The sequence below is a fragment of the Hyperoodon ampullatus genome (genome assembly GCF_949752795.1).
Source record: "Hyperoodon ampullatus genome assembly, chromosome: X".
In the NCBI taxonomy this organism is placed as follows: Eukaryota; Metazoa; Chordata; class Mammalia; order Artiodactyla; family Ziphiidae; genus Hyperoodon; species Hyperoodon ampullatus.
In genome coordinates, this window is record NC_136913.1 from 133,353,138 (window position 1) to 133,378,171 (window position 25,034).

The 25,034-nt window shown below is 37.5% G+C and overlaps 1 protein-coding gene across 1 annotated transcript in view; it reads left to right on the forward strand.

The window, feature by feature from the left end:
* VAMP7 (vesicle associated membrane protein 7) overlaps positions 1 to 22,747 on the forward strand; it is a 65,322-nt gene extending 42,575 nt beyond the window's left edge. The window contains exons 6-8 of the mRNA XM_079728309.1: positions 10,956 to 11,023; positions 18,636 to 18,728; positions 22,638 to 22,747. Coding sequence (XP_079584435.1) covers positions 10,956 to 11,023; positions 18,636 to 18,728; positions 22,638 to 22,706 — 230 coding nt within the window. The 3' untranslated portion in view covers positions 22,707 to 22,747. The remainder of the gene's footprint in view (positions 1 to 10,955; positions 11,024 to 18,635; positions 18,729 to 22,637) is intronic.
* The last annotated feature ends 2,287 nt before the right edge of the window (positions 22,748 to 25,034 follow it).

The window sequence follows — 25,034 nt, forward strand, 5'->3', positions numbered from 1 at the left end:
CATGGCATGTGGGTCTTCCCGGACTGGGGCACGAACCCACGTCCCCTGCATCGGCAGGCGGACTCCCAACCACTGCGCCACCAGAGAAGCCCCTCTAATTTTATTGATTTGGATCCTCTCCCTTTTTTACTTGATGAGTCTGGCTAAAGGTTTATCATTTTTGTTTATCTTCTCAAAGAACCAGCTTTTAGTTTCATTGATCTTTGCTATTGTTTTCTTCATTTCTATGTCATTTATTTCTGCTCTGATCTTTATGATTTATTTCCTTCTACTAACTTTGGGTTTTGTTTGTTTTTTCTCTCGTTGCTTTAGGTGTAAGTTTAGCTTGTTTATTTGAGATTTTTCTTGTTTCTTGAGGTAGGATTGTATTGCTGTAAACTTCCTTCTTAGAACTGCTTTTGCTGCATCCCATAAGTTTTAGGTCATTGTATTTTCGTTGTCATTTGTCTCTAGGTATTTTTTGATTTCCTCTTTGATTTCTTCAGTGATCTCTTGGTTATTTAGTAACATATTGTTTAGCCTCCATGTGTTTGTATTTTTTACAGTTTTTTTCCTGTGATTGATTTCTTATCTCATAGCATTGTGGTCAGAAATGATGCTTGATATGATTTCAATTTTGTTAAATTTACTGAGACTTGATGGTGACCCAAGATGTGATCTGTCCTGGAGAAAATGTTCCATGAGCACTTGAGAAGAAAGTGTATTCTGCCACTTTTGGGTAGAATGTCCTGTAAATATCAATTAAGTCTATGTGGTCTATTGTATCATTTAAAGCTTGTGTTTCCTTATTTATTTTCTGTCTGGATAATCTGTCCATTGGTGTAAGTGGGGTGTTAAAGTCCTCCACTATTATTGTGTTACTGTCAGTTTCCCCTTTTATGGCTGTTAACATTTGCCTTATGTGCTGAGATGCGTCTATGTTGGGTGTATAAATATTTACAATTGTTATATTTTCCTGGATCGATCCCTTGATCATTATGTAGTGTCCTTCCTTATCTCTTATAATAGTCTTTATTTTAAAGTCTATCTTTTCTGATACGAGTATTGCTACTCCAGCTTTCTTTTGATTCCCATTTGTATGGAATATCTTTTTCCATCCCCTCACTTTCCGTGTGTATGTGTTTCTATGTCTGAAGTGGGTCTCTTGTAGACAGCATATATACGGGTCTTGTTTTTGAATGCATTCATCTAGTCTGTGTCTTTTGGTTGGAGCATTTAATCCATTTGCACTTAAGGTAATTATACATATGTATGTTCCTATTACCATCTTCTTTATTGTTTTGGGTTTGTTCTTGTGGGTCTTTTCCTTCTCTTGTGTTTCCCACCTAGAGAAGTTCCTTTAGCATTTGCTGTAAAGCTGGTTTGGTGGTGCTGAATTCTCTTAGCTTTTGCTTGTCTGTAAGGCTTTTGATTTCTCCATTGAATCTGAATGTGATCCTCACTGAGTAGAGTAGTCTTGGTTGTATGTTTTTCCCTTTCATCACTTGAGATATGTCCTGCCACTCCCTTCTGGCCTGCAGAGTTTCTGCTGAAAAATAAGCTGATAAGCTTATGGGGATTCCCTTCTTGGTTATTTGTTGATTTTCCCTTGCTGCGTTTAATAGTTTTTCTTTGTATTTAATTTATGTTAGTTTGATTAATATGTGTCTCGGTGTTTTTCTCCTTGGGTTTATCCTGTATGGGACTCTCTGCACTTCCTGGACTTGATTGACTATTTCCTTTCCCACAATAGGGAAGTTTTCAACTACAATCTCTTCACATATTTTCTCAGTACCTTTCCCTTTCTCTTTTTCTTGGACCCCTGTAATTCAAATGTTGGTGTGTTTAATGTTTTTCCAGAGGTCTCTTAGAGTGTCTTAATTTCTTTTCATTCTTTTTTCCTTATTCTTCTCCATGGCAGTTATTTCTACCATTCTATCTTCCAGCTCACTTCTCCATTCTTCTGCCTCAGTTATTCTGCTGTTAATTCCTTCTAGTATATTTTTCATTTCAGTTATTGTGTTGTTCATCACTGATTGTTTGTTCTTTAGTTCTTCTAGGTGCTTGTTAAATATTTCTTGTATCTTCTCTATCCTTGCCTCCATTCTGTTTTCAAGATCTTGGATCATCTTTACTGTCATTACTCTGAATTATTTTTCAGGTAGATTTCCTCTCTTCATTTATTTGGTCTTGTGGGTTTTTACCTTGCTCCTTCGTCTGCAACATATTTCTTTGTCGTCTTATTTTGTCTGACCTACTGTGTTTATGGTCTCCTTTCCACAGGCTGCAGGGTCGTAATTCCTCTTACTTCTATTGTCTGCCCCCTAGTGAGTGAAGTTGGTCCAGGGGCTTGTGTATGCTTCCTGGTGGAAGAGACTGGTGCCTGTCCTCTGGTGGGTGGAACTGAGTCTTTTCCCTCTTAGGGCAGGGCCGCATCAGGTGGTGTGTTTTGGGGTTTCTGTGAGCTTAGTACAACTTTAGGCAGTCTGTCTGCTGATGGGTGGGGCTGTGTTCCTGTCTTGTTGGTTGTTTGGCGTGAGGTGTCCAGCACTGGAGCCTGCAGGCAGTTGTGTTGGGCTGGGTCCTGGTTTTGATGTGGATACCTCCAGGAGAACGTGCACCTATTAATATTCCCTGGGCCCGGGGATTCTCTGGCAGTCCAGTGTCCTGTAGTTGGCGCTCCCACCCCGGAGGCCCAGGTCCGACCCCTGGCCAGGGATCCAAGAGCCCACCAGCTTCACAGAGCAGCCAGAGAAAAAAGGAAAAATAGAAAAGAAAACAAACAGACAAAATCCAAGACAAATAGCAAAAACAACAGCAAAGAGACAGCAGCAGCAACAACACAACAAACACACACGCAGGAAAAAGAAAAGAAAATAAAAACAAAACAAGAGCACAAACAAACAAAGGAATTCAAAGATGAGAATAGTCCATAAGGACTAAACTAACAAAAACAAAAAAATGAAAAATAAAACTAAAACAGAAAGCAAACAGCAAAAAAGTGAAGAAAACAAAATAGAGACATAAAAACAATAAAAAAATAAAAGGGAAAGAACAAAAACCAGAATAAACCCACAAAACAACAAAAAAGTAAAGTAAAAATTTAAAAATATATATGTTAAAAAATTCTTTTTAAATAAAAATAAAGAATAGAAAGGTAAAAAATAATAAAAGCAACAGCACCAACAACTGAACAAAATGAAACAAACAAAAAAGAATAATAGTAATAAGAATATTTTCTTGGGGCCTCCTCTGTCAGTGTCCTTGCCCCCACAGTGAGCCAGAGCCAATCCTTGTCTCCTCAGGAGGCCTTCCAATACCTCTAGTTAGGCCTCGGGACCTGCTGTGGGTACTGTGGGGCCAGCTCAGACTCTGACCTGGCCAGACTCCTTGCCCCCAGTGTCCACTGCTGCAAAGGCTAGACTGGTCTCAGTTGTGGAACACTTGTTGTCTACTCAGGTATTCCACAGACGCAGAATTTAGCAAGCCAACCTCAGGGATGTAATCCGCGGCTTGTGCAGCTGCACAGAAAGATTTCCATTCCTCTTCCTTAGTCACTGCCCCTGGGCCTCAGCTTTGGTTTTGACCCCACCTCTGCGTGTGCACCACCCTCAGGCATCTGTTCCTTGCCCAGGTGAGAGGGAGCGAAAGCAGTGGCTGCTTGCTGCACACTTACTCAGGCCAGGGAGGGGTACAGCGGCCACAGTTGGGCTGTGTGCAAATTGCCTGCAGTGGCAGAACCAGCAGGCAGTTGCAGCAGACTGGCACACTCGCTCTGGTGAGAGTCCCTCCCAGTGCCCGCGTAGGCAGGAGCTGGAATGTGGGGGCGGTGGTGGTCCTGCCCCCCACGTGTCTCTCAACAATGGCACCTTGCTTCCCAGGCAGGACCACACTTCCTCTAGGGGCATTCCCAGCCACGCATCCCCTCACTCCTGTCCCCTCTGCTATATCTACACAGCCAACAGCACTCCTCTCCCCAGACCCATTCTCCCAACCCCACACTTTAGTTCTCAGCCCCCGCCAGCATCGACAGACTTTTGTCCCAGGCAAGGGTGCCCAGAGCTGATTCCCAAGGAGGCTTTGGGGTGTGCAGCACTCAGTCCCCCAGAGCCCACGGGCAGAGACCCCAGCTCGAGGGCCAAGTGGGCCTGCTCAGATGGGAGCCCCTCTCAGTGCCTGCAGAGGCCGAAGAAGCCGGTGGGTGGGGAAAGGGCTTGTAATGGCGGCTCCATCCCTCACGTACCACTGAACAATGACACCTTGCTTCTATGGTATCCTGGGCTTTTTCCACAGACTTTCCCGGTTGTGGAGCTCCTTACTCCTGTCTCTTCAGGCTGTCTTTTCACAGCCAACAGCTATCCCCTCCCTGGGTCCACACTCCAAACCCCACTTTCCAGCACCCAGCCCCCCTCCGTAACAGGCAACTCATGACTCAGGCCAGAATGTGCAGAGCTGCAGTGTAGACCATGCATGCAGTCTTTGTCCTGCCTTCCACAGAGTGTCCACTGCATTCTCCTTTGATTCCCCAAAGGTCCGTTTCTGTCCCAGCTGATATCCCCACTGTGAGGGAGTTTTTCTGAGTGTGGGGACCTCCCCTCACCTTCAGCTTCCCGCCAGATTGCTGGTCCCTGTTTTGATTCCTCTTTTCTTTTTCTCTTCTTTCTTGCATCCTACCTCATTGTGAGGGGATTTTTCTTGTCCTTTTAGGTTGTCTGAAGTCCTCTGCTAATGTTCAGCAAGTGCTCTATGAGAATTGTTCCATTTGTAGATGTATTCTTGATGTACTTGTGAGGAGTGACAAATTCCATGTCCTCCTATTCCACCATCTTGACTCCTCTCCAGTAGCTGTAGTTATTTTTAATACTCTTTTGCTTTAACCTTTATACTGTAGTTGTGTTTAACACACCATCCTATTACAGAATTAGAGTGTTCTAAATCTGTATACTTACCTTTACCAGTGTATTATATACCTTCATATGTTTTCATTTCACTAATTAGAGTCTTTTCCATTCAGCATTTCTTGCATTGCAGGTCTGGTGGTGATGAAATCCCTCAGCTTATGTTTGTCTGGGAACATCTTTATTTCTCCTTCATATCTGAAGGATAACTTTTCCATGTAGAGTATTCTTGGCTGACAGTTTTTTTCTTTCAACATTTTGAATATGTCATTCCACTCTCTCCTGGCACATAGGGTTTCTGCTGAGAAAACTGCTGATAACCTAATGGGGGTTCTTTTGTAGATCACAGTCTTTTTCCTCTGGCTGCTTTTAGGAATTTCTCTTTGATTTTTGTAATTTATCTTAAGAAGGTCTTTTTGCATTGAGATAATAGGGTGATTAGCATCATGAATTTGGATGTCCCAGTCTTTCTTTGAGTTTGGGAAGTTCTCAGCTATTATATCTTTAATAACTTTTCTGCCTTTTATCCCTCTCTTTTCCTTCTGGAACCCCAGTTATTATAATATTTGTATGTTTGATGGAGTTCTATAGATCACATAGGCTTTCTAAATCACTCTTTTTCATTATTTTTTCTTTGTTATCCTCTGATTTCAAATTTCCTATATTTTAGCTCATTTAATCTATCTTCCACTCAGTCTACTCTGAGATAGATGCTCTCTATTGCATTTTTCATTTTACTCATTGAATTCTTCAGCTCCAGAATTTTGGTTTGGTTGTTTTCCATGATTTCTATCTCTTTATTAAATTTCAGATTTTGTTCATGTACTGTTTTCCTGATTTCGTTGAATTGTCTTTCTGTGTTCTCTTGCTGCTCTTTTGGTTTCCTCAAAACTGCTATTTTGGGCTTCCCTGGTGGCTCAGTGGTTGAGAATCTGCCTGCTAATGCAGGGGACACGGGTTCGAGCCCTGGTCTGGGAAGATCCCACATGCCACGGAGCAACTAGGCCTATGAGCCACAACTATTGAGCCTGTGCATCTGGTGCTTGTGCTCCGCAACAAGAGAGGCCATGACAGTGAGAGGCCCGTGCACCACGACGAAGAGTGGCCCCCGCTCACCGCAACTAGAGAAAGCCCACGCACAGAAATGAAGACCCAACATAGCTATAAATAAATAAATAAATAAATAAATAAATAAATAAATAAATAAAATTTTTTTAGAAACTGCTATTTTGAATTCTTTATCAGCTAGATCCTAAAATTTCATGTCTTTGATTTTGGTTATTGGTGAATGATTATTACCTTTTGGTGATATCATGTTTCCTTGATTCTTCATGTTCCTTGGAGTTTTGTGTCACTGCTTTCACATATGAAGTAGCAGACACCTCCTCAAAACTTTGCTAATTGCCTTCAGGTGGGAAATATTGTTCATACATCCTGTTATATCTGGGGTTTTCTCTGACCTTGTGTGGATATACCTGCTCCATGCTTCTTGCTCCCTCTTGTGGCATAATTATTAAGCTTTTATGTCTTGTCTGGTCTTACAGCTCACCAGGATGTCTGCTAGAACCTCTCTTTTGTTTTTCAGAATGTAGCACTACAGTTCAAGTTTTTGGTTTCTCCCTTTCACATAGACCCTGGTCAGATATTTTGAGAGCACTTTTTTATTGGAGCTTGCTCTTGCCACTGAACTCAGGAGCACATATAAGGAGCTGGCCGGAGAGTGGGAGGAGGTGTGAGTCTTGCACTCTGGGCATTGGGGGTGACTGTGGGACTGGTGAGGGGATCATTGGGTGAGGGTTTCCCAGAAGCTCACAGATGGACTTTCCACTGAAGTCCTGAACACAGTCATCAGGAACTATATCCCTTTAATATTGATATTCTTACCTGCTTTACTAATTTCTTCCCTTCCCCCAGTCATGGAGGTCCCAGCCTCAAATTTGTTTTGTTTTGTTTTGCTCCAGTAGCATGCTAGAATCTCCCCTCAGCAAGGCTGGAGTTCTACAAATTCTCTTTTGTCCTTGTGTGCCTGCTCAAGTCAGTACTCCTCAGGTTTTCCCCAACCCAACCATGGCCAAGAGGGATTGGGGCAGGTTCACTGGTCCTGCTGATTCCACAGCTCATACAATGGTCTTTCTGCCTATTACTGATGCACAGGTGGATGAGACTCCTCCCAGGTCCCTTGGCATACCTGGATCCCAGAACTCTAACAGAGGGACTTTTGTTCATGGATGGATGTCTAACTAGTTGTTTAAAAGGGGGGACAAAAAGGAATATCTTATGCCACTATGATGCTGACATCACTTGTCCTTGTTATATTCAGAGTTGAGCTCAGTCTCTCTCCCCTATTCCAATAATCTTGACCCCTATTGCAATAGTCTTGAATAAAGTCTTTCTTACCATTTTTGACAAGTGCCAGAATAATTTCTTTTTAATAGTATCTCTCTTCCAACATCTTTCTTGCCTTGTTCCCATTTTTTTTATGCTATTGTAAATTGAATTTTTCTCTTTTTTTCTTGGATTTTTCATTGCTCATGTATAGAAATACAGTTGGTTTTTGTATTTTGATCGTGTACAATCTTGTTGAACTCATTTAATAGTTCCTTATGATTTTATGTATATAGGATCATACCATCTGAAAGTAGAGTTTTAATTCTTCCTTTCCAATCTGGATAACTTTCATTTCGTTCTCCTGCCTAATTGCCCTGGCTAGAACCTCTGGTACAGTGTTGAATGAAAGTAGCAAGAGTGGACATCCTTGTCTTATTCCTGATCTTAGAAAGACTTTCACAGTTATGTATGATGTTAGCTGTGGTTCTTTCATAGGTGCCATTTGTCAGGTTCAGGAAGTTCCCTTATGTTTCTTGCTTGTTGAGTTATCATGTAAAGGTGTTGGTTTTTGTCAAGTCCTTTTTTGTATCTAATGAAATGATCACATTGTTTTTTGTCCTTTATTTTATTAAAACATTACAATAGTTGATTTTTGAATACTAAATCAACCTTTCATTTCTGAAACAAATGCCACTTCATCATGGTGTATAATCCTTTTTATATATTGCTGGATTCATTTTGCCAGTATTTTACTGAGGACTTCTTATGTCTTTATTCATAAGAGATCTTGATCTATTATTTTCTTGTGATATCTTTATCTGGTTTTGATACCAGAGTAATACTGACCTTATAGGATGAGTTGCAAGTGTTCCCTCCTCTTCTGTTTTTAAAAGAATTTGTGAAAAATTGGTGTTAATTCTTCTTGAAATGTTTGGTAGAATTCACCCTTGAAGCCATCTGTGCTTGTGCTTTTCTTTCTGCAAAGTTTAAAAATTACTGATTCAATCTCTTTATTTGTTGTAGCTCTATTCAGATATTCTGTTTCTTCTTGAGTCTGTTTTGGTGGTTTGTGTCTTTCTAGGAATGTATCCATTTCATTTATCTAATATGCTGACATACTCTTGTTCATAGTATTCTCTTAGGATCCCTTTCATTTCTATGAATTTGATAGTTATTATTTTAGTAATTTGAGTATTCTCTCTTTTTTTGGTCTGTTTATGCAAATATTTGTCAATTTTGTTGATCTTTTCAAACCTACTTTTGGTTTCATTGATTTTCTCTATTTTTCTTTTATGATCTATATATTTTTTCTGCTCTAATGTTTATTATCTACTTCCCTCTGTTAGCTTTGGATTTAGTTTGATCTTCTTTTTCCAGTTCCTTAAGATAGAATGATAGGTTATTAATTAGGGATCTTTTGTCTTAGTCAACTTAGAGTACTATAAAAAATTACTATAGACTGGGTGGCTTAAACAAAAGAAATTGATTTTCTCACAGTTCTGGAGGCTGGAATTCTAAGGTCAGGGTGCCTGCATGGTTGGGCTTTGATGGGAACTCTCTTCCCAGCTTGCAGATGGTGCCTTATCACTGTGTCCTCACATGGCTGGAAGTAAGACAGGGAGCAAGCTCTCTGGTGTCTCTTCTTATAAGGCCACTAATCCCATCATAAGCCTTCATGGCCTCATCTAAATCTAATGATCTCCCAAAGACCCCATCTCCAAATACTATCACATTAGGGGTTAGGGCTTCAATATATGAATTTGTGGGGACTCAATTCAGTCTATAACATTTTTCTTCTCTGTAATGTAGGTGTTTGCTGCTATACATTTCCTTCTATTCACTGATTTTACTTCATCCCATAAGTTTTCCTTGTTATTGATATCTAATTTCATTTCACTGTTGAGTGAAGCAGCTGAGCTCCCCCTCCCCCAAGTAAGTTTCTAATTTCTGCTCTTTTTCCTGTGTATGGATCACACTTTCCTGTTTCTTTTCATATCATAACTTTTTTTGAAAATTGGACATTTTCGATAATGTAGCAACTCTGGGTACTGATTCCCAACCCCTAGGGTGTATTGTTTGCTGGTTTATTTGTTTAGTGACTTGACTGCACTTTTACTTTGAAGTCTATTTCTCCCACAGTGTGCAGTCTCTAATGTCACCTCTCAGAGGGAACAGCCTTGGACATACACATAGTCACCCTGGAATGACACAGCTCTCTTGTTTCTTTTCCTAATCTCCCTATTAAGCCTGCCTCTGTGGTACCTCACCCAGTTGTTAGCCTCCATTAATTGCAGACTAATTGTTCCATTTTTATTTTTCTGACAATTTCCCATACATAAAGTCCTCCAGTGATCTAATTAGATTTGCATTCCCTTGTGTTTGAGGCCAGTCTTAGGTATTTGTTCTGACCTCAGGAGGGTTCTTCTTAGCTGACTCTTCCCCCAGGTACTCTCTGTTAAACTTCTAGCTGTCACATGGTTTAGCTTGTTATTCTCATGAAGCTCCCAGCTTTACTGTAACTGCTTATCTCTCAAATTTCCATTGTTTTGACAGCACCCTTAGGCTTGAACTTCCCCATACTCTGTTCCAAATAAAGTCTATTCTCTTAGGAAAGCTCTCTGTTCTTAAGTCCTGCCTTTCCCCCTGGGAACAATCTATGAACCACTGTTCTGGAGCTATGGATAGGGACAGTGGACTCCTTCTCTTGGAGTGACACCCTTGCCCTACCAGTGGAGTGCTGGGTAACCCTGGTTTTCTTGGCTTGCCTCTCCCAGTGTGGAACCTCTACTCTATGAGTTACATCAGGGCAGGGGCACTCAGAGCCCACTATTCTTGGCCTGCCACCTGCGGTAGAGCTTCTGCCCTGTGCATGGGGGCTAGGTAGATGGAGGAAGCCTCACACCTACCAGTCATGCCATGCTGGAATAGAGCTTCTGCCTTATGGACCTGGGTATGGGGTGAGGTAGGAGGATAAATGCTGATGAGTTGCCCCTCCTGGGGGCAAAGCATAGCCTTTGAATGGGACCTGAGGGGAAAGAGCGCTCCCAGGCTTTATTTGCCAGGAGTAGAGCTTCCATCTCACTGAACTGAAGCATGGAGTAGATCATGTCTCAAATGCCATAGACTCTCACTTTTCTTACTAAGAATTCATTGATTTTCATGTGTAAGTGTTTCTTCATTTGCTGTATGCCCTTAGGACATTCACAGTTTTCAGAGACTTTAAATTGTTTTTGTTTGATTTTATAATTTTTACCAGTTATGGTGGTTTTATTGGAGAGAAGCTCTGTGGAGCTCCTCACACTGCAATTCTGGAAATGTCCAACTCTCATTTATTTTGAAGGTTCTTTTTTTGTTTTTAGTCTCAGATTATACCCTTAATTCAGGTGTTTGCAAACTACAGCCCTTGGATCAAATCTGGTCTCTTTTTCTAAATAAAGTTTCATTGGAACACAGTCATGCCCATTCATTTATGTATTGTTTATGTCTGACAGAGTTCAGTAATTGCAACTGAGACCATTTGGCCCACAAAGCCTAAAATATTTAGTGTCTGGCCCTTTACAAAAAAACTGACAACACCTACTTTAGTTGATAAGCTTTACTAAGGTCTTTCATTACTTAAAGATATAAGTGCTTCCATAGAAAATATGAGTTGTCAAGAATACCAACAATAATTAAAATCAGATTTGGCTTAAAGGCAAAATTAGTAGATTTGTAATATAAACATATTTTTTGTTTTTCCAACATTTTCAGATCTGGTAGCTCAGCGAGGCGAAAGATTGGAATTATTGATAGATAAAACAGAAAATCTCGTGGATTCGGTAAGTATGGGATATGGTAATGTTTTTCCAGGGTGTAAACTAGAGAAACTGTGGTTGATGGCTAATATAATAGGGAAATGTCTTAAATTCAATACTTCAGTGGGTTTTTTTTTTTCGTTCTAACCCCCATTGTGTGACTACGTTGTGATCATGAGGATATCAATGAGGCATAGAAAAAAGCCACAACCCATTAATAGCCATTAAGGAAGCTTTCATTTGGAAAACGTACTCAATATAAAGAAACAATTTTTTAAAGCTTTGATGCCTACATAATTTAGCACCTTAGCTACATATACCAGTCTGTTCTCTGTATATTCGTAAAACACAAAACAAAAGTGCGGGACAGTTGTGACCCATTATGGATCCTAAAAATCAGACAGTTCAGCCACTTTCTTGCTTACCGTGACAGCTTGAGCTTTTTTTGTATTAAACAAGAGGCAGAGATTGATAGGGAAGGATGTGTCCCTGTAATCTACTTATGCTACAATTACGTGTGTCTCCGCATTTTCCATCTGGTTGGTGGATGAAAGTTTTCAGGAAAGATGATACATATACAGTGAATAGAAGGACAGCAGAGATCAGTTACAATTTGGGTCTACACAATTACAAATTTACATGAAGAGTAGAAATTTACCCCTTGAAACAGATATCAGTGAGTGATCTTTTTCATTCTTACTGACAGGTAGATTGTAGTGGTTAAGAGCACAAGCTCTAGAGTCTGGTTGCCTGGGATTGAATTCCAGCTCTGTCACTCACTAGTTGTGTGACCTTAGGCAAGTTACTTAAACTCTCTATGCTTCAGTCATCATCATCTGTAAAATGAAGATGAATCCTTTTCATAGTGTTTTGAGGGTTAAAGCACACAATGCATGCAAAATCCCTAACACAGTGTCTGATACATAGTAAGAGCTATTTAAAGGTTTATTGTTATTGTTAGTTTTACAGAGACATCTATTAACAGTAGGTCTTAGGAGGATAATAGTTTTTTCACCAAAGTACATGGAAATTGGAGGAAGAGTGGCACCATACAGGAAGTTAAGACACCAGGGTTTATAATGGCTCACTTTGTAAACCGTTGCTTGGGGACAAAGAGAGAAAACAGGTTTCTGATTGTAGATCTGATGACAAGTTTTTTTGTACTTCGAATCTATCTCTTAGGTATCCTTAGTCCCTGAAGATGACCCTATTTAGCTGGAGTGGCCTGTGTTTGACCAGTACTAGTATAGTCTGCACTTTCCAAAAAAAGCTTTCTTAATTTTGTTGACTACATCACCCAGATTAACAAAAGGTACTCACTAACTGCTGCCTCTTTTTATGGAGGAATAACAAATGCAATAAAGTACAGCAAATGTACTACTTTTAATAAGTGTGCAGCTCAGTTATTTTTTTACATATGTTTATACCCATGTAACCACCACCTAGGTCAAGATATAAAACACTATCAACACCTCAGAAGGCAGCCTCAAGCCCCTTCCAGTTAATAATCCCCAACAGAAGTAATTTTTCTGACTTATATCACCCTAGATAATGTTTTTCCCGTTCTTAAAATGTATAGAAAAATGGAAACGTATGTTATATATTTGCGTATGTCCCCTTTCACTCACCAGTATGCCTATGAGATTCATCCATGTTGTTGAATGTAGTAATAATTTATTATTTTTTATTGTTTTGTACTACATATTCCATTGTATAAGTCTACCTACCACTATTTATCCATTCTCCTCTGTGGGGCTTTAATTCTGGATCCTCTATTTTGTTCCATTGTTCTCTTTGTCTATCTTTATGCCAGTACCACACTGTATTGCTAACTGTAGCTTTATAGAATTCCCTAAGTCCTTCACTATGTTCTTCTCCAGGACTGTCTTCACCATTTTAGGTCCTTTGCATTTCCGTTTGTGTTTCAGAATAAGCTTGTTATTTTCCATCCTTAAAAAAATTTGTATCTTTGATTGTGATTGCATTTAACTGATAGGTCAATTTAAGGAGAATTGGTAATCTTGACAGCATTGAGTCTTCCTATCCATAAACCTGGCATATGTCTGCTTTTGCATAGGATTTCTTTAATTTTTCTCACCAGTGTTTTTTAGTTTTTGGTGTACAAGTCTTGCACATATTTTGTGAAATATACCTTTGAGAATTTCATGCTTTTGCATTCTACTGTAAATTTAAAGTTTTGTTTTCCAATATTTATTGCTAATTATATAGAAATGAAATTAATTTTTGTATATTGACCTGGTTTGTATCCTTCAACTTTGCAAAATTCACTTACTAGTTCTACGAGCTTTTTTGTAGGTGCTTACATTTTATTTCTTTTCCTTGTATTATTGCACTGGCTAGAACCTTCTACACAATAGTGAAGACAAGTCATGACTGGACATTCTTGAATGAAGCACATCTTCTGGAGAAAAATTCAATATTTTCACAATTATGTTGTTAGCTGTAGATTTTTAATAGGTACCTTTTATCAGGTGAAACAAGTTCCTTCAATTCCTCATTTCAGAGTTTTATTCATGAATTTTATCAAATATTTTTTCTCTATTTATTGAGAATATTATGTGGTTTTTCTCCTTTAATCAGTTAATATGACTGAACCTAACTTACTAAACTAATATTTATTTCTGAATGTTAAACTAACCTTGCATTCCTGCAAGATCATGATACAGTATCCTTTTTATATAATACCTTATTGGATTTGCTATTGATTTATTCAGGAATTTTGTATCTGTGTTCATGAGGGATGTTAGTCTATAATTTATTTTTCTTTTTGGGCTTTGGTATCAGGGATATACTGGCCCCATCTGTGAAATGTTACCTCTCCCTCTCTATCCTCCAAAAGAGTTTAGGTGTTACCAACATTATTTGCTCCTTTGCTGTTTGGAACGATTCACCAGTGAAGCAGTCTCAGCCTGGAGTTTTCTTTGTGGGAAGGTTTTAAATCTACCATTTTACTATTTGTTTCCCTTTTTTTTTACCATCTGTTCTTTGTTCCCTTCACTCTCTTTTTCTGCCTTCTATTCCATTAATGAGTACGTCTTAAATTGCACTTTTATTCTGTTTTGTTATTTTGTGATTGCTTTAAGGTTTATAGTATAAGGCTTTAACTTATCATAGTCTACCTCCAAGTGGTATTATCCCACATCACAAATAGTATGAGAACCTTATAATAGTATACCTCCAATTTTTACCTGGCCTTGGTGCTATTTTTGTCATACTTCTATTTACACATATAACCTTCAAAGGATATTTAAATAATAAGAAAAACATCTTTTCCATTTATCCATGTAGTTAATATTTCTCGTAACTCTTCATTCTTTTGTGTAGACCCATATTTCCATCTGGTGACATTTTCTTTCTGCCTGTAGGATGTCTTTTAACATTTCTTGTAGTGTAGGTCTGCTAGTAATGAATTCTTTCAGTATTTGTATATCTGAAAAGTCTTTATTTCACTTCCTTTTTTAAAAGATATTTTCACAGAATAGAATTCTATATTATTTTTTTTCTTTCAATATTTGAAAGATGTTTCATCACTGTCTTTTATATTGTTTCTGACAAAAATTCCACTGTTGTTTTTACATATATAATGTGTCTTTTTTTCCTCTGGGTGCTTATAAGATTTTTCTATCATTGGTTTTAAGAAATTTGATTATAATATACTTTGGTGCAGTTTTCTTTATGTTTCTTCAGGTCTGGGTTTGTTGAGCTGTGGGTTTGTAGTTTTTATCAAATTATGAAAACAGTCAGCTGTTATTTCTTCAAATATTTTTCTGTCCTTCTTTCCTTCTAGGACTCCAATTATGTGTACATTAAAGCACTTGAAGTTGCCCCACAGCTCACTGATGCTCTGTTCGTTTTTTTCAGTCTTTTTTCTTTCTGTGTTTCATTTAGGATAGTTTCTATTACAGTGTCTTCAAGTTTACTTATCTTTTTATTCTGCAGTTTGTAATCTGTTACTCCCATTTTGTGTATTTTTCATGTCTACAAGTTTGATTTTGATCTTTTTTATGTCTTTCATGTGTCTCCTTAACATTTGCATGCTTTCCTCTACATTGCTTAATATATAAAGTATGTTTATAATTGAAATGTTTATTCCACTTACATGTAATGTAAAGATAGAGTTGAGTTTAAGTAAGCTATGTTGCTCTTTGGTTTTTATTTGCTCTGTCCTCTTTGTTCCTCTTTTTTATTTTGTTTATTCAAATATTTAAAAAATTGTTTCATTTTATCACCTCTTGGTTTTTCTAACATCCTTATTTAATTATTTATTTATGATCAATAAATCACAGACCATACAGTTGACCCATTTAAAGTGTACAGTTCAATGGGTTTTGGCATATTACATTATAATTTTTAATTGTGGTGAAATATATACATATAATAAATTTGCCATTTTAACCATTTTAGTGTATAATTCAGTGACATTGATTACATTCACAGTGTTATGCAGCCATCATCACTATCTATGTCCAAAACTTTGTCATTATGCCAAACAAATTCTGTAACTATTAACCAATAAGCTCCCATTCCCACTCCCCCCAGCCCCTGGTAACCTCTTACCTACTTTTTGTCTCTATGAATTTGCCTATTCTAGAGACCTATAATTGGAATCCTACAATTATTTGTCCTTTTGTGTCTGGCTTATTTCACTTAGCATCATATTTTCAAGTTTCGTCCATGTTGTAGCATGTGTCAGGACTTCATTTCTTTTTATGGCTGAATAATATTCCATTATATGGATATACCACATTTTATTTATCCATTCATCTGTTGATGGACCGCTGAGTTATTTCCATCTTTGGGTGCTTATGAATAATTCTGCTATGAACATTGGCATACAAGTATCCATTCAAGTCCCTGCTTTTATTTCCTTTGGGTATTTACCTAGGAGTGGAATTGCTGGGTCATATGGTAATCCTATGTTTAGCTTTTAGAGGGACTACCAAACATTTTTTCATAACTGCCACACCATTTTACATTCCCAACATGTGCAAGGATACCAGTTTTTCCACATCTTCACCAGCACTTGTTATTTTCCATATTTTTATTATAGCCATTCTGGTGGGTATGAAGTGGTATGTCATTGTGGTTTTGATTTTCATTTCCCTAAGGACTAATGATGTTGATCATCCTCCGTGTGCTTATTGACAATTTGTATATCTTCTTGGGAGAAATTAGTCAAGTCCTTTGCCCATTTTTAGTGCATCATCAGCTGCTAGTGAAACCATCTACATGGAGTGGAGAGGCCATCAGGCTGGTCAGCTTGCCCTTGTCATTCTCACAGGGGTTTTTATATATTTTTGTTATTTTCTACTTACACCCACCCCCACCCATCCCCAAGGGAAGCTTTGATAAGGTGTAACAATTGCTCTTTATAGTTGAACTGGTTTTAAACAGGTGATATATCAGTGTTCAAATACTGACCTGAGGATTGTGGAGAAATCTTCACCCCAACCTGTTGAATCACATAACTGTATTTAGGTTTATTAGTTTGATTGCTCACTACTTTTTCTTATTCATATTATCTTCTTCCTTCTTGGAGTCTTTATTGTGACTTAGTGTTTGAGTAATTGAAAAGAGTTTGGGCAACTGAGAAGTTCACCAACTATGTACAGTTTAGAGGGCACAGTCCCCAAGCCTCCCTCAATTCTGACACCAGCTGCAAGTTTGTTCATTCCCCAAACCATCCTCGGGTTTGATAACTCACTAGAGGGACTCACAGAACTCTATGAAAGCTATTATAGTTATGGTTTTTTACAGGCAAAGGTTACAGATTAAGCTCAGCCAAAAGAAGCAGCATATTGGGTGGAGTTGGGGAGGTAACAAACCCACGGTTTCTGTTGTTCTCTCCCCATGGACTCATTACTCTCCCAGCATAGATGTGTGATGACATTGTCAACAAAGAATTAATCAGTCCATCTAAGAAAGAAATGGAAAATTTTATTTGAGCCAAATTTGAGAATTATAACCAGGGAAGAGCATCTCGGATAGCTCAGAGAACTGTTCCGCCCGTTAGAAGTCAAGTCACAGTTCTATAAGGCTTTTGAGACAGAGGACTGGACATTAAATGACATATTATTGACACTTACACAATCCAGATCTAAGTGTCACTGTGACCCCTTACAAGATTAAGAAGGAATGTTATCTTTAAGTTGTCTTGTTGGTGCTGGGAGAATGTTGGTCTTTATGGTTGAGCAGGAGTTTTTGCTGATGGGGAAGGTTTGGTCAATGCATAATGCAGATACACAGTGCACATTGTGGGGAGAGAGGAGGCCAAAGGGCAGAGAAAAATTTTTATGTTTAAATTTTTGTCTTGCCATAAAATATGAATTTTATTTCACAAAATACACAGAGCATTGTACAACAAGGAAGCTTGCCCAAGTTTCATTGTTCAGTTTTGTTGTTTTTATTGAAGTATAGTTGATTTACAATGTTGCATTAGTTTCTGATGTACAGCAAAGTGATTCAGTTATATATATATATATATATATATATATATATATATATATATATATATATATATATATATTCTTTTTCACATTCTTTTCCTTTATGGCTTATTATAGGATACTGAACATAGTTCCCTGTGCTATACAGTAGGACCTTGTTATTTCATTTTTCAGTTTTTATTGTGGTTTCATTACATAAGCATGATTGACTGATTGCCTACTTGCTTAATCTCAGTCTCCAGTCTCTAGCTCCTCTAGAGACCCAGAGCCCCTATCCTAAATCATATAGTTGGGCTTTCTAGAGTGACTAGTCCCTGCACTAAATCACATTGTTACTATTTGGCTAGCCCATGGCCCCCAGGCAAGAAAAGGGTACCTCCCAGGAGCTGAGAGCAAAGGTCAGATCCCTTTTTGGGCAAGGTTAAATTCTTTACGATACAGTACACTTAGTAGGCATTTGGGTTGTTTCCAGTCTTGAGATTAGAGAAATAGTGCAGTTAGAAACATTTTTGTATATGTCTTTAGATGAACTTATGCATATATCTCTGTTGGGTATATACCTAGGAGTGGAATTGCTGGGCTCTTAGGGATTTTTGTTTGTTTGTTTGTTTGTTTGTTTTAAACTGCTTGTGTCCTGGTGGGAATGGTTTAGTAGATATTGAGAAATTGATGCTGCAACAGAAAATGGATAACTGAAGGAGTGAAGTTCTTTGGGTTTGGGCCCTCATACGAGTAAATACATATCTTCCTATGGAAATTGAACAGGTTCTTATGGTTCACAATGCCAGGATTATACTGGGCCGAATAGGCAAATGTGTTTGCACCCAACTAGCTCATGCTTTCTTATTGGAAGCATGAAGATGAAAAGGCTTTTCTCCTATCACGAAGAACTACTTCTCGTGCTCAACATCACATGCATTGCTGTGGTGGAGAAGAAAAAGGAGGGAATTCTTTCTAGTGGGCTCATACTGCTTACCATATATGTGGCAGAGTCCTGCTTTGTGGAACTATTGATTATGAATGGCCAGTCTCTACCTGTGAAGAGAGGGAAGGGGTAAAAAACATTGAAACAGAATTTAATGAAAGTAAAAGTTTTGCAGGTATTATTGCAAATCAATCATGTAGTCAATGCCAGGGATCAAACAATTCATGCTTTCTTTTCCCCCTAGTCTGTCACCTTCAAAACAACCAGCAGAAATCTTGCCCGAGCCATGTGTATGAAGAATCTCAAGCTCACTATCATCATCATCATCATATCAGTTGTAAGTTTTTGTCCTTTTAATATATGATTTTATTTTTCAATCTCTAAGAAATTAGGTGCTGGAATTCTTTCTCAGTGTTAGCACTCTGAAAAAAAAATGATGAGCACTCTGAAATGAGCTACATATAACTTTTAATGGTAAAACACATGACCAGGGATTAGCTTTCCTATGAAGTTACTGTGACATAGTGTCCCTATTTAAACCCCATTTCCCCACTGAGAATTCTTATATGTAAGTAGTCGTTTAAGGCATTCCAGATATTCCTGATTATTTAATGGTTTTCTCACTGCTGAAATGGGATTCTTTTAAACTTACATTTTCTAATTGAGTGAATATTTTCTAATAATATTTCTGTTTTCTAGTTAATTCTGTTTTCTATTTCTTTGTTTCTGTATTCTCTTTTCTAATTCATCTGTTTTGTTTCTGGCAGCCTTGCATAATTTTTATTAGTTGTAATAGTTTGTCAGTTGATTCTTCTGTGTGCTGTAGATCAGGAGTCAGCACTTTCTGTGAGGTCCAAATAGTAAATATTTTAGGCCTTGCAGGTCACATACAGTCTCTGTCACATATTCTTTTTTTAAACAACTGTTGAAAAATACAAAAACCATTCTTAGCTCACAGGCAATGGCTGTAGTTTGTTGACTCCTGCTATAGGTAAATTATGATACTGTCTATTAATAATCTTAACCTCATCATTTATTTATACACATACCACACACACACACACACACACATATTTCATTTACAAGCAGTGCTGAATAATTGTGGTATCAGTAGGAATCTTTATTTAGTTCCTGGTTTTAATTGGAATGCTTCTAATATTTATGAGTGATATTTACTATGAATTCTTGTTACTTTTATTGTGAAGTTAAAGAACCTTTTATTTCTAGAGTGCTAAAAGTTTTTTTATCAGGAATAGGCATTTCACTTTAAGAAATGGTATTTCTCTACCCAATGAATTGATAATAACTACATTTAATATTAATATATTGAATGACATTAATGAAAGCACTAATAATTAACTATTCTTTCATTTCTGGGATAAGTACTAAGAGGTCATTATGTAGTATTCTTTTAATGCATGGTGAGTTCAGTTTCCTAATACTTACTTACTTACCCTTGTCTATGAATATAAAAATTAGTCTAGGGACTTCCCTGGCGGTCCAGTGGTTAAGACTTTGCCTTCCAATGCAGCGGGTGCATGTTCGATCCCTGGTTGGGGAGCTAAGATCCCACATGCCTCGTGGCCAAAAAACCAAAACACAAAACGGAAGCAATATTGTAACAAATTCAATAAAGACTTTAAAAATGGTCCACATCAAAATAAACAAACAAACAAAAAGTAGTCTGTATGCTGTCCTCCTTTTGGAACCCCAATATAAAAAGATATTGGACCTCTTTGAACTATCCTGCATGTCTGGTAACCTTTTTAATATGTTTAAACTCCTTTTCTGCATCACATTCTGGGTGAATCATTCAGCTAACTCTTCCAGCTCTGTTAATTCTGCTATCCAGTTCTTCTTTTTAAAAATTAATTTTTAAATGTGTAATTTTTTAAAGCCATGCTTTAAATTTCTAAGAACTCTGATTATTCTTATTTTAACTTTTTTTTTCATGGAACTTGTATTTGTTAACAAATATACTCTCTCCTTGAATTTGTCTGGATATATATTCAGAGATATATCACAGGGCATTACTTTCTGCAGTGGCAAGAGCTGGCTAGGCAAGTCCAAAATCCACATAGCAGGCGGGCAGGAAGGGCGGGCTGGACCTGAGGGGCAGGAGCAAACCTGTATATACAGGCAGAAGGTCTTCTTCAAGGAAACCTTGGCTCCACTCTTAAGGCCTTTTAGCTGATTGGATCAGGCTCATTCAGATTATGTAGGATAATCTGCCTTACTTAAAGTCAACTGATTTATGAGCTTTAATCACATCTACAGACTACAGCAACACCTTGATTAGTGTTTGATTGGATACCAGTGCACTGTAGCTTCCCCAAGTTGACACACAAAACTGACCTCACAGAAATGTAGTTAGTTATGTTTATATGTAATGGGTATATTTTTAAATTTTTATTTCTAATATGGTTAAGTGTTGATAGTTATAACCCACCTCTAAACAAGAGGTCTTTGGAGTCCTCACTAATTTTTAAGAGTGTAAAGAAGTCCTGAACCAAAAGCTTGAGAGCTGCTCTAAGGAGTGGGGGAGGGATGTTTTGCTTTGGGGGTAGTTTGTGTCTTGGCAAAGCAGCATTTCCTCCTCATCCTCTTTTCATTTACAGATGCCCAAAGTTAACTCCTAGCAGATATCTCTGACTCAGCTCCACCTCTCCTTGACCCCTATTGAAGGTCTTCCACCTTAGACAGCTGGACCTGCCTAACAGAGAAGGACAGCTATAGCTCTATTAATGTTATACTGGAAATTGTGCCTTGATTGTCCCCTTGTTCAGGATCCTCAGGTGGCACATTCTTGGCTTCTCAGCTTAGCTTCTTCCTCCTTCTTTGGTCTAGGAATTTAGATTGAGTTATAAAGGTAGATTATTATTAAATTCAGATTATATTTATTGATTACTTATTACATGCAGAGTACTTTGCCAACTTGCCAACTCTTTACCAAAAGGTGTTGTCACCTAATATATTGTACTTCAGCTTTAAAAATCCTTATATTTTAGCTGTGGCAAGTTTCTATCAAATTGGAATATCTGTGTTTATGTGAATATGATGAGTAGTTTAGCCTATTTATTAATAACCAGAATTTTCTATAACCCCTACCCCCAACATTTGTAGAGAAGTAAGGAAAAACACTTTGCTGACTTTAGGTAGGGAGCATGTAATTCATAATGTATTTTTTTCTAAGTGTGTGAGTAATGAAATCAGTCACTTAAAGATCTTAGAAAGTTGCAATTTAAATCAGAACAAAATGACTGATTTAATGCAGTGAACCTAAATTTTACAATGAATCTATTTTTGGAATGTAGTAATCTGAGCAAGCATATGCCATGCTGAATATCATAATTTAAAATTATAATACCATAATTAAAAAGCTAATACCTCTTTTTTGTTTTTTCAATTTTTAAAGCTTTTTAAAATTGAGATACTTAAAGGAAAATGCACATATCTTAAGCATACAGTTCAATGACAGATTCACACATTTGTGTAACCCATACTTTCATCAAGATACAGAGTGTTTTCATACCCAGAAAGACGGTTCATGTCCTTTCCCAGTCAACCCCCACCCCCAGCTGAGTGGCTACCGTTGTTCTGATTTCTTTTTCTGTGGACTAGTTTTGCCTCTTCTAGGACTTCACGTAACAGAATCATATAGTGTATCCTGTTTTTGAGTCCTAAAACACTAGTACATCTTTATTAGGACTAGTATTTTTGCTGTGTTACTTATAATTGGGTAATTATAATTATCATTGTTATCCACTGAAAGGTTCATGGCAACATTTTTGCTCATAGGTGATACAGATGTAGAGTCTACTCATGCTTTTTAATATTTTTAATCATCCTAATAATGAAAAATTAATCCATGTGCAAAAACCTAAAAATGTACTTAATTATAAAATCATACTTAAGGGAATCATGCTAATTTGTGATCTTTATGACAATGATGTTATCAGTAGAGTTGCTTATATAGTTCCATTCTGCCTATTTCCTAGTGAAGAGAAACAACCCCACTGCTTTCCCTACCGGAAAAGAAAACAGTGGAATTCAAGTGGATGTGGGTTATATCAAAAAAGATCATTTTAATTCCACTTCTGTCTTCGAAAATACTTCATTAGTGTATTGTATTATTACACAACTCCACTCTAATGGAACCAATATTTGTTCATCAGTCTTTATATATTATTTAGGAGCCTATGATAGATTCAAGAAAATAAAATTGCCTTCTCTGCCCCCACCCCAGGTATTCATCTATATTATTGTGTCACCACTCTGTGGTGGATTTACATGGCCAAGCTGTGTGAAGAAATAAAAAAGTTATCATTAACCAAGGATACGACAGAACAAGGAGTTAAAAGCAATCCGTGTGATTCAAGCCTTTTAATACTGAGAGATGGTGTCTGCCAGTCTCTTCAACCCTCTTCTTTCTCTCTCTTTTTTTTAATATTCTTCTATGCCTCCAGATTTATCTTTGTCCTATCAACCAATTTATTCCAGTGCACTTCAGACTGAACCATTTATTGCAGCAGTAGCCTTAAAAAGGCATTTTGTTTCTTGGTTTGTTAACTAGTGTCATCTACTTATAGATACATTTTTGTTTATAACTGCACAAAGCTATCACCAAGGTAGAAACCACCTGTCTTATGAGCTGTCTACTGAAATTATGGATGACCTTTGTGCACACAAAAGTTTAAGAGACAGATAGTATTGCTAACATCTCGTCTTAATGTCTTTTGATTTTGAAGGGTTTTAAGTGCTTGAAAATAAAATACATGGAAAATTCTTGTTATTTGGGGAATTGTAATTAATTGTTGGTGTTTCTAGGAGCCCAAGCAGGTAAAGTATTAAACATTTTATCTCAGATGGGGAACGTTTTGCTAGCCTGTTAGAAGCAAACAGAGTTATCCTTGTCTGCCTATTATTAACTTTGAGGAAGAAAGTTTTGATCATTCACAGACCTCTCAGAGCTTGATAGCCTCTGTTTCCCCATTGCAGTTGATTTGAGAAGACGGTGGTTTACATATTGTTGAAGGTTGTGGTTTTTTACATATTCCTTTTTCTTTGGTGGGTATTTAGGGCAATTGTATAGATAATAGAATGGGTAGTGGAAGGAGTGAGGAGACACATTCCTCTGGCTCACCAAAGAAAAAGAAGAGAACCACAGTGGAAAAGCCCAAACTGAATATAGTCAGCAATCAACTCCAGGGTTTGGGTTTGACTGGTGTTGAATAGTAGTTTGAGCATCCTTTGTGGTTTAGTAAGTCCTTTAATCTGCCTAGTTTTGAAGAATTCTTTTGGGAAACTTGAGAGTAGACAGTATGATACATAGAAACAGTACAAGACATTTTAGCTAACATCCATGTAACTGCAGTGTGAAAAAAACTGGAGTGTAATCATACTGCTTTGGCTACTCTGGCATCTGTTAGCTAGTGTGTACTTTTGGTGTGTATCTGAAAGGACAGCATTTGCTGCCTTAGATCTAATTGCATTTATTTATCAATAAATGCCAGTAAATGGAAATTATATTACATTTGACTATTTTCCCAATGAAAGAACAAATTGGTCTGTAAAACCTAGTCACCTTTTTAGCCTAATCATGTGCCTTGAATATTTATGTGTCACATAATCTGGCACCTGCTACCTGTTCTTCCATCTATACCTTTCAATTCATGCTGATTCATTTATTTGACATATTTTCAACCCCCTGGGACTCTTTTCCTGGTGATCATGTATAGTGCAAATGTTTTTTCAGTCCTCTTTATCAACACTAATGCCTTTTAATTACATCAGCATTTCCTATTGGAAAACACATTTGTTCCATGAAAACATTTGGCATTCCTTAATAATAATTTCCAAATGTCTTTAATCCAAAGAAAAAGACTTAAAGCTTATTTCCCTTTCTTATACACACCTGAATAAAAATGATGTGCATGTTTTAGGGATAAATTACTTAACCATCCCTTGATCTATTTATGTATAAGAATGCTTTTTAAAGCACATATCTTGTTTTAAATGATGCACAAACTGAAGGCATTAATAAAATTTAAGAGTAATACAATGAGTTGCTTGTTTTAGAATTTCTTCCTGCAATCTATTTTTTTCTGATGGCATTTTGCCATAGTTTACAGAACAAAAGTATTTTACTTATGCTCAAAATACATTTAAAAGTGTGACCTGGAGCCTTACAGTAAAGAGCTATAGCACTGTCTCAGGTGTATAAAATTTCTTCAAAACCAAAAGACACAAAAGAAGTTAAAAAAGTATGTAGGTCGTACCAAAACCAACGAAAGATCATGAAATGACCACACAGCCTCTACAGCCATCATCCTGAGACCATGGTTGAGACAGAACAGGAAGAGAACCCCAGGGATTGTAATCCAGTTCAACACAACTCTGACTGGTTCTGAAATAGATGGCTCAAAGGAAGGCATTTGAGGGTGAGAGAGAATAATTTGTTGGAGCAAAACAGGTTTAGTAAAGAAAAAAAGAAATAAGAGTGGCAAAGATCAAATGTACAAAAACTGGGCCACCACGAAACAATAATCTGTCACTTTGGGCCTTTGAACCTAGGTAACTGAAGTCAAGAATGGTAGAATATGTTTCTGTACATGCTAGAGCAACTCAAAAACAGCCCATTTAA